The following is a 10,289-nucleotide window of genomic DNA, read 5'->3' as shown; positions in this document are numbered from 1 at the left end:
AAGTTGATTATAATAACAGAGAAAACTATCCCAGAAAATTCTTTCAAACACAAGAAAAAGAAACCCGGGTTAAATTTAACCTCGGGTTAAGCGCTAATCGGCCTTCGAACAACTGGGCCCTGCAGGGAAATTTGCCCGTATTAGACATTTTCAGTGAATTGGAATAAACGCGATTAAGTTTGAAAACTAAGACGCTAATTCGTTTTAAAAGTGACGTTTTCGCTGCCGTCGCTGTCGTCGATGCTAAAACTCCCTCATGTTTCTACCTACGGGTATGGGTAGGCGACCATGTTTACCACGTGGTTAAATACAAGGCGACCATCATTTCCCAGATGAGATAATGGTGTTACCGTTCTACCCAGTATCCTAACCGTTTCTCCGGGGTAAGAGGCAGTCTACCTGTACTTATGGCTATACCGCCTACACGTAATTTACCCGTACCCGAACACAAAAAAACAGTGTATCTTGAAGTCTCTAGTCAGGGGCACCCAACGAAAATATAGTTCAAAACCACTTAAACATATATATAGCATTGTTAAACGTATTTTAGTATTTAAACGGTGGATATGGGCATATTTTTATCCCCTATAAATTTTTCATCTGTTCGGATTTCCTAGCTGAAAGTCTAGTGATCCGAAAATTATAGGGATCAAAACTTACCTGTTCGAAAATTTCAGCCAGAAAAAAGGCTCCCGAAAATTCTAGGTGACCTTTTTGGGGTAAAAATCCGTTGAAAATGGCAATTTTACCATTTCTTAGATGTTCGAAAATCATAGAAGCAGGCAAGCAAGAAATTTTAAAAGAAATGTTCCGAAAATTCTAGATCTCAAATCGTCTTCCGAACAGATATTTTTCCGAAAATTGTCGTTGGGTGCCCCTGTCTAGTATCTTAACATTAAGTTTTCCTTTCTTCATTTTCACTGTTTGAGGATTCTTTTAGAACTGTCCCTCCAACAATTCCAGCAAAAAGAAGCAGCCCTAGCCATTTGCTGGACTTGAATTTTGAGAGGCAGTCAGCTGAATTAGACAGGTCCACAGTTTTAATCTGCAAAATGAAAATGACTGTTGTGACAGATGACAAACATCAACATAGGCACGTTAAACGTGCATGAGCTATTTTGATTGCTTCGTTGTAACTATAATACTTCGGTGTAAACTTACCAAGAGTGATGAATCTACCTTTTTCATCCTAAATGTAGATTTGGTTTTTGTGCGAAATTGGGTATTGCGCTACATAAATGAAAATGCGAAACGCTCAGCTGAGTCGATCCTCAACCTATATATTCACTTTCCTCTGTCTTTCCCTGTTACATCTGGTGCAAGTTAAACAAATTGCTAAAGTAAAATAAATTTCTACTCACCAAACGTTGATTAGAAGGAAAACTCTAAGGTTTCCTCGGAGTGTCTTAAGCCAAAATGTGACTCATCGAATACTGAATAATTACGGAATACCAGGATTTTTATCATTGTGGTAGATGGTTGCATCATCATAATTCACGAGGTTTTCACGTGCGATTCTACTCAGTGAAACAGTCTTTCACTCCGACAACTTATTTCTTCATGTTTTAAAAGCTATTGCTTCTTAAAAGACAAGAGCCTTTTTTAAGGCATTGATTACAAAACGAAACAGGTCTTCATACGTCCAAGTTACTATTTATCATTGTGAAAAGCCAATCTGCATGAGATGTACAGTCACACAGCTGCCACGTGAATGTGTTGGACTTTGCCCCCTTTCGGGGTTCGTACGTGAGGGAATTCGAGTTATCACACAATAAACTAGTAAACAGAATTATAAAATAACTCTTGCACACAATTTGCACGTGAAGATGTTGGTATTTGGCCCTTTTACAATTCGTACAAAAAAAAAGGCAAATTGTTTACAATAAAATTTTCTCAAACGATTTTAAGAAATCACCTCGGCTTCATTACACCATCTGCAATTAAATTGTTTCATGCAACGTCAAGGTTGATTACCTAACATTTATTAATTGTGACACAGTCTTTAACTCCGACAACTTATTTCTTCATGTTTTAAAAGCTATTGCTTCTTAAAAGACAAGAGCCTTTTTTAGGGCATTGGTTACTAAACGAAGCAGGTCTTCATACGTCCAAGTTACTATTATTATTGTGAAAGCCAATCTGCATAAGATGTACAGTCACACAGCTGGCACGTGAAAGTGTTGGACTTTGCCCCCTTTCGTGGTTCGTACGTGAGGGAATTCGAGTTATCACTCAGTATTAAACAGAATTATAAAAATAACTCATGCACACAATTTGCATGTGAAGATGTTGGTCTTTGGCACCTTTTACAATTCGTACGTAAAAAAACGGCAAATTGTTTTACTACAAAATTTTCTCAAGCGATTTTAAGAAATCACCTCGGCTTTATTACAACATCTGCAATTATGTTATGTTTCATGCAATATCAAGGTTGATAGCCTAACATTTATTAACTTTCATGAAAATTATCAAACTGCCGAAATATATTTCTGCTTGTATCATGTTACTCCACTCAATACAACAGTATCTAATTATTGTGTCAACTAGCTTCTTTCAATTTTATTCCCTAACGCTACTGTTTCTACTTAAGTTACACATCTTTACTAAATAAAATACGTTTCAGAAACTATAATACTTAGTATGCAGGAAGGATGTATCATGTTGTTCACTTATTATTCTTTTTTTTGTTTTGTTTTGCCAGAACGGAAAAGGTCTGTTGAACTTTGTAAGCGAGAGAATAATATTTTTAAAGCTTGTTTACAGGGTTAACAATACTCGGTACAGCTTTCACAAAAATAAGCTGCCTTTTTAAACTTCTAAAACCACATTTTATAGGGCGCATACTTTCGAATTAAAGTCTATATCTAAATATCAATTATTGCTTCATTGGAAGAGCTTTGAAAATATATGATCTTTTATACTCTACCCAGTTGTAGCGGGTGAAACAGAACTCATACTGACGTGCGTTGTACCGATAGCCGAATTAGGTCAGAAATGCCTTAACGCAGCATCCAGCTGCATCCATACTAAAATATGAACCCTTAAACAGCTGCATCACTGTACACAGCGTTTGAATAATGAAGATATTTAATATAATGTTTACAAACACCTGTAGCCGTAATAAAAGACGAAAAAATTGTGAAACATCAAGATGGCGGTCTCAAAGTGCCCTTGTTCGACCTTTACCAATATCATGTTTAAGTAGATGCTAAGATCTCATTGGTTCCTAAGCATCAACTAATAGTACCTTCAACCTTATTGGCTCTTGCAACAAAGATCCAAACATACAAAGTTACAAAGCCACAAAGATACATACGCTCACATCACTGACATATGAGCTATTTTTTCAAAATAGCTCAAAAATGGTTTGTACATGTACCTTTGGGTTCTCTCTGATAGAATAACATGGCAGGTTTCAGAACTCGTAGCCTGAGAAAACAGCCGACATTTCGCGACGCCACCACTGTTTTTCCGCGAAATGACGTCTGACAAACGAGAGCAAAATTCCATACTGATGACGCGACACTACCCGAATCTGGGTAGTGCTTCTGATTGGTTGAAGCAAATTTTTCACGTGGCGTGACCAATCAGTGCTAGCCTGCGTAGCAAGCGTTTCCGTTTGGTTTCGGAGCAAAGAAAGACCGAGAAACGGGATTCTCGGTTTTGGCCGCACGAGAAATGATACAAGAGCCAAAAAATGAAAGTGGGGGGAGGGGGAGGGGAAGGAAGGAAACGCTTGCAGACAAACCCCTCGATTTTGAAAACCTGCGTTTGCCAGCGAACGCAGCGACTGATTGGCTCGGTTAGTCGAACAATGTTGACATGTGTCGATCAAAGGTTTGCTTCATACTGAGAAGACGGTATGGTACGTGACACATATATTAATATTCAGTGGTTGTTGTTTATTCTGGTCGGCAAGATTTGCCCTCCAATGCAAGGACATTTCCCTTGACCTCTTTTGAAACGTAAGGCTCTTCTTGCGGCTAAATAAGGGTTTCAGGTCGCTTAATTCAATTTAATCTGAGTAACTAAAAAAGATTTTCTTTTGTTCTCGAATGCAATGGTTTCCTGCAATGTGTCATGCTGGGCCCAGTTCGTTAGTTTTTTTTTTTTAGGGATGTTGAATTCTCTCAGATGGTGATTTACAGACTGTTCTGTTAGGCGGATTAAAAAGACAAATGTCGTTCCGATTCATTGATATTTCAACATAAACGCCGTCCACGTGTTATTGGGTTCACATACGCGTCCTCTAGCCTCCCTATCCCCTACCCCCTACCCCTTTCGACGCCTGCTATGCAGGCTACGCGTCCTCTGAATTTCGTTTCCGCTCCACTGATAGCCTCCCCGCAGACTACTCCACTGAAAGCCAAACATTTTATCGGTCAATTATGACAGCTGATGACACCATCAAATGTCGGTGCGCGAACTTAGGCATGACAGGCCAACTGCAGACGTCGTCTGGGCCAAGTGGGTGGTTTTCAAAATCCCGGGGTTTGTTACCCTGGGTACCAGAGGTTTTTCTCGCGTGCAGCGGGAATCGCGCTAGTAAAGTCTCTGGCACCCAGGGTAGGGGTTTGTCTGCAAGCGGTTCCTTCCTTTCTTTCCCACCCCCTCCCCGCTCTTTTACTTGCGCCATTTTTCGCGCGGCCTTTGACTCTCGTTCCTCGTTCTTTGCTCCTAAACCGCACGGAAACGCTTGCTACGCAGGCTAAATCAGTGCAGGCCAGAGCTATGCGAACAATGGAGACGCAAAACTAACGCGATGGACGCGTCGGCGCTGGTGAGCGTCTGCGTCAGCTCGGACGCGTCAGGAAGGAAAATATTTTTCTTTTGTTATTCACTGTGACAGCTTTCTCTGATCTTTTCATTATTACATAAATACAATGTGCTTTATAATACTATTATTCACTTGTTTCACCAAGTTTGTGTAACAAAGGTTACAACATTCCAGAAGAAAAAGAACTTGCACTTGTAAGGTCCTGGAACGCTCAAGTCTAATGCAATAGCCATGGACTATTCGCTTCAGCCCCAAGCTTAAACAAAGGCAATTGATTCCATGAATGTTCATTCTTTACCTTGGCAATGTACTAGATTTTTTACTTCTTGCGTTTCACGGCAAAGTTCTCGCGGGTAAACCGCAAAAATACGGCACGTGGCTTGCGTGTTCTTGCAGCGTATCAACTTCTTGCGCTACTTCTTGCACGTGCATATCACGTGCATTATTTTTGGCTGTACTGTAGTCACGTGACAAAAAATGATTAAAAATCGCGGGAAGTTTATAACCATCATCTCTGTTTAGGGTTGAACGCTGGCGTCTAACATGGATGCCATCTTTGATTTTTCTTTTAACGTCCACCGTCTCCTGGTCAAGATAGCGTCCAGCCCTAAACGGAGATGGGGGTTATGAACTTCCCGCGATTTTTAATCAAAAAATGCCAGATCAAAGCTCAATAATGACATAAGGTCAATTCCTCAAATGCACCCTGGAAATAGAGCAAAACAATGGCTCTGTGTACAGGAAATTGTAAAAACGTTGAGGATCTGAATATGAGTTTGTTTTTTTTATCTGTTGTCCCGTAGCCTGTAAACACAGACCTGTTTCCAGTAATAGCGGCTTCACTCCTCCTCAAAAATAACTTTTTGGGAGGAGAGAAGCCATAACTGGAAATTATGTCTGCATTTGTAGGCTAAATGGCCCAATGAGGTTATTTATAGTGAAAAATAAGTCAAACTTGAATGCAGGTTTAAGCATCCTGCATTCAACTAATAATATATAACAAATAATTTAAAATTAAAAAGTATTTTACCTGCCAAGAAAGATGAGCTGCAACACAGCCTAACCCAACATAATACGGCCATGTTTGCCCACTGTTAATTCCAACCACAGCAAGATTGCTTAACATCAGTGCACTAAATCCTGTCAGCCAAGGTTTTGTTTGATCTCCAAATAACAGTGCTGTTGACTTGACACCAATAAACACATCATCTGTCTTGTCCTTTAACAGGCATAAAATAATAGTTTTTAAGGTTGACTTAAGAATGACTGGCTAAATAACACACATAATATATTGTGTCAAGTTACTGGATTCACTCATTCGGAAAAGTTATCTTTACTCACAAAAATAACAAATAACCAAACAATAAAAAAACATAAAACATGGAGAACAGGTGGGTGAAGAGTTAGTACACTACAACTATAAAGCCTGGTTTTTAGATCACCTGAAAAGCTGAAGCTGTATTAAGTCAAAGCAGAAACTCATAAGCGGTTGAAACATGTAACTCGCATTCAATGCTCGTGAATATTCACTTTTACCATATTTGGAAACCTTCGTGACAGACACCATTTTCAACATCGCTTTTTGAAGTGACAACTTCAAGAAGTTGCGAGGCCGTCAGTGGGTTTCATAATGTTACGTTTGGCCCAGGTGGTAAAGCAATAATATCCCGCTCAGTATTTCAGTAAGATTCCTGGTTTCAACCTTTGAAAACTTTCTCGGCTTTCGAGAGTTTTTCCCCCGTTTGTTGGCCATTTTTTTTAACCAGGCATGGGAACCTGAAGTAAAATTACGTCACGTGGTTTACGAAGTTTGATTGGTCAGTTATCTCTTCTTCTCATTCCAAATATGGTACTTTTGAAAATGAATAATCTCAAGCATCGGACAAAGCAAACAAATGAGAGTTACACATTTCACGGACCCATTATGAGTTTCTGGTCAAAGTCATATCCCATAGCAAAACACTCTGGATGTCAGCACTATCAAGATGCCTACTCTGATGACCAAAACTAAATGAGGAAGATCACAAAGATCACTCTCTACTTCTGTGAAAGATACACTAACAGTGGACTGTTCTTGCATGAAGCGCAGTCAATCAATGTGCTTTTCCATTTAAATAGTTAATTTATCAAAATGCAAAACAAAGCTATGGCAAGATTACTTCCATGCCTACATTAGGGGTGAGTATTGGGGAAATTTTAACTACTGCAACTGTATTGCAATAGGCCACAGGGATATTGCGATAGTATTGCGATGGTGGAGGTACTATTGCAATAGTATTGCGATAGCTTTCAGGAATATCTGTTTTTAATTAATGCCTTATACTTTAAGAAATAACTAAGAAGTGGTGGTCATACAATACAGTTACTATGCGGTTCAAGAATCAAGACGCTTAAACATTCTAGGTGCAGTAGGATGGGAGATTGTTTGCAGTTTCTTTTTTACCATTATTGTGACCTTAAGAATCGAAGATGGGTAAAACAGGTGCCTTCATTTTCCAAAGAGGTCAAAATGTTAGAAGTATAGAAACTATCAAAACTATCAATAGTTTGCTACACTATCGCGATTGTTATCGATGTTTCATTTTTGCTATTGATTCATTGCTATTGCAGTGTTAATATTGCGATTAATCAATACTTTGATGTATTGTAACAGCCTTAGCCCAAATGTAAAGACAATATTTATTCCCAATTATAGCAACCAACAGGTCCAAGATTAAAATGCAAAAACTGGTGTAAAGAGAATCTTTCTGCAACCAACCTGATGAGCATAGATAGTATCATAAATAAGCGTCCAGTTGATTCCTGCTAAATACAGTGGCAAGCAAACTGACCAATCACAGCTTCCTTGGACAGCAGAATAGCCAAGAAGGGCGCCCCAGTTAAATGTCAGGCCTATTACAAGAAAAATAATGCACTTGTTGGGTGTGGTTGAAAAAAAAAGTCATGGCAAAAATTAAAGGGGCAAGTAATTCAATAAGCCCATTCAAGTACATGGGCAGCTGTAATTATATAAACTGCAGATGTAGAAAACAGAGGGGACAGCTACATTGTAGCTAAGAAAAAAGTGCAAAGAATGGAACTCGTTTAATTAAACAGCTGTCACTGCGGAAGTGGAAAACTTACGGAATGGCTAAAAACTAAGTAGGTAAGAAAAAAACACAAAGAGTGGCTATTAGTATAAGCAGATATATATAATAAATGGCATTCTTGTGATTGGTGTAAGTTCAAAGTTCTGTTAATACAGCCGAACCTCCAGTAACAGCCATCTCTCTACAACATCCAGTTTTTTTGGCAGACAGTTCATACATTGACTCTTGTTTACACCTCTCTACAATGGCCACTTTCTTCTGCCCCAAGATGGCTGTTGTGGAGAGGTTCAACTATGATATTAATTATTATTGGCTGCAAGGATGTGACCTGGTTGCTTACCAAGGAAGGCTTGAGGCCAGTAAGTGATCCGTTTCATATATGGATAAGTTATGACAAGACCAAGTGATGATGCACCAAGCACAATACTGTTTGAGGAAACACACAAAAACATAAAACCAAGTTAAATTTTTTGCCCAAGAAATTCTCAAGCTTAAACTAGGTAAAGAAAAGCAGAAACAAAGATGGGAATGGTCAGCTTGATCAAAAATGATCATCATTAAGTTCCTAAACAGAGTAAATTAGGGGCATTCATTCCTTTTTAATAATAAATAGATTTAATAATAATTTCATTTACCCTCAGCAGTATTTATAGCACTAATGCTAGCAGGGCTGAGCAAATGCCTGTAACAGATAATTCAAATTGAACTTAACCAGGTTAAGAATCCCAACTGACCAGTGGCAAACCAGTTGGCTATTTAGTTGATAAGGTAGATTGGCCACAATAGGGGGGATTGAGAAGCTGGCATTAAATTCAAGCCCTAGCCTTTTTCTAAAGTGACTCTGTTCATTCTGAAGGTCATTAATGATTAGCTCTGATAAACAAATAGTGCTCAAATTATCAGCTTCTCAATCAGCCCCTACAGTGCCCAATCTACCTTATCAAATCAAATTTGTTAATAATACCAGAGTGGTTGTCATGGTTTGATTGATGAAAGTCATAATATATTCAGATACCTGTAAGTGTTAAGAGAGAGTAATATTCCTAACCCAATTGACAACTGCGCTCCAAGGAATACCAAAGATTGGAAAAAAGTCATAGAGCCGGCTGCTAAGGGTCTAGAAATGGTACGAGTAACCTGGGAAAAAAGAAACAAACATACAAATAGTAAAAAGGCAAATTAACCATCTTTAGCCATATACCAGCTTCTGTTAGGTTTACAATGAAGCTGTTCAAAGCTTAGCCTGAGAAAACAGCCAACATTCTGCGACGCCACCAATAATTCCCCCACCCCCCCCCCCCCCCCCCCCAAAATGACATCTAAGAAACGAGTGCAGAAATTCTTTACTGATGACACATTACTCCAGATCACATATCAACAGTACGGAATTTCTGCACTCGTTTCTCAAACATCATTTTCTGGGGGAAACCAGTGGTGGCATCACGAAATGTCAGCTGTTTTCTCATGCTATCAAAAGCCCTCAATTACTCTGCAGCTGTGTTAATGCATACTGCCCAAGGAGGATTAGGAACAGCTGAAATCAACAGATGTCTCAGTAGTTCTCCAAGTAGAATCCCTCTCCTAGTCACGTCACTATCCCCATACAGTAATGGTATTTACCTTCTTGTCAAAGTCCACATCCCACATGTCATTAATAGTGCACCCCGCCCCTCTCATCACCAGGGCCCCTAGTCCAAACAGAGCTAACAACTGGAGATCTGGTAAGGAGCCTGGAGAAGCCGCAAGTCCTATGCTCCATGTGCATGGTAAATACAACAACCATGTTCCTATCGGTTTATCAAAACGAATCAAGCGCAAATATGGCTGCACCGCCGGAGGGCAAGCTTCCACCATTGATGCCGTGTTAAAATGCCGTCGAGAATAGAGATATTCCCGTTTTGGTTTGTTGACATCTCCCCGGTGAAATCCAGAATACAGTCTTAAACTCGTTGAGTTATTATCTTTTCTCCTGATGCCTGTATTTGCAGGAAATGTACATCGCGATCTTCGAAAATTTGAGAAAGAGTTGAGCGCATAATGCTTGTCATTTGCTTGTTTTCGTTCGAACAGAGAAGTATCATTTACAATCGCTGATTGACAGACATGACGAAGAAGTAACACTGTACGTGTCGAAGTCCACTTTTTGCAGCCAAAGGTAGCTAAAAGATTACCACTCAGAAATGGAATGCCACGAGAAAAGGGGACATAAACATGACTCGCCGCAAGTTCTGCCATAACTTCTACAAATAGTACCAAACCTACCCCTTCAGGAGTAAAAACAGCCTGGCTACTCATGGGATTTTGATTGGTGAAAGCCCATATAAACAAGCCAATCAGATCGGCACATTGAGTAGCCTCGCCTTTCTGGCTCGTTCAGCGCGGAAATTTGGTTCGTTGTTTGATCGATTTCATTTTGTTCGAAT

At 39.4% G+C, this 10,289-nt stretch overlaps 1 protein-coding gene across 1 annotated transcript; it reads right to left on the bottom strand.

Annotated features, from left to right (window-relative positions):
* Positions 1 to 886: 886 nt before the first annotated feature.
* On the bottom strand, positions 887 to 10,115 carry LOC140948177 (4-hydroxybenzoate polyprenyltransferase, mitochondrial-like). Its single transcript, XM_073397398.1, has 6 exons — positions 9,487 to 10,115; positions 8,882 to 9,003; positions 8,207 to 8,292; positions 7,536 to 7,669; positions 5,808 to 5,996; positions 887 to 1,045 (listed from the first exon to the last, which is right to left on the bottom strand). Exons 1-6 carry the CDS (start codon positions 10,099 to 10,101, stop codon positions 896 to 898), a joined length of 1,296 nt encoding a protein of 431 aa, XP_073253499.1. The 5' UTR covers positions 10,102 to 10,115; the 3' UTR covers positions 887 to 895.
* Between the last annotated feature and the right edge of the window lie 174 nt (positions 10,116 to 10,289).

The sequence above is a fragment of the Porites lutea genome, chromosome 9, assembly GCF_958299795.1.
Source record: "Porites lutea chromosome 9, jaPorLute2.1, whole genome shotgun sequence".
Taxonomy (NCBI): Eukaryota; Metazoa; Cnidaria; class Anthozoa; order Scleractinia; family Poritidae; genus Porites; species Porites lutea.
Note: the sequence above shows the minus strand (reverse complement) of the source record. Positions and strands in the feature narration are given on the sequence as shown.

What these genes read in the sequence shown, in the direction of transcription:
- LOC140948177 (XM_073397398.1), bottom strand. Translation starts at nt 10,101, where the DNA reads ATGGCAGAACTTGCGGCGAGTCATGTTTATGTCCCCTTTTCTCGTGGC. An exon ending in ATGTGGACTTTGACAAGAAG is followed by an intron (nt 9,004 to 9,486) that starts GTAAATACCATT and finishes CTTTTTTCCCAG; the next exon opens with GTTACTCGTACCATTTCTAG. An exon ending in CTCTCTCTTAACACTTACAG is followed by an intron (nt 8,293 to 8,881) that starts GTATCTGAATAT and finishes TTCCTCAAACAG; the next exon opens with TATTGTGCTTGGTGCATCAT.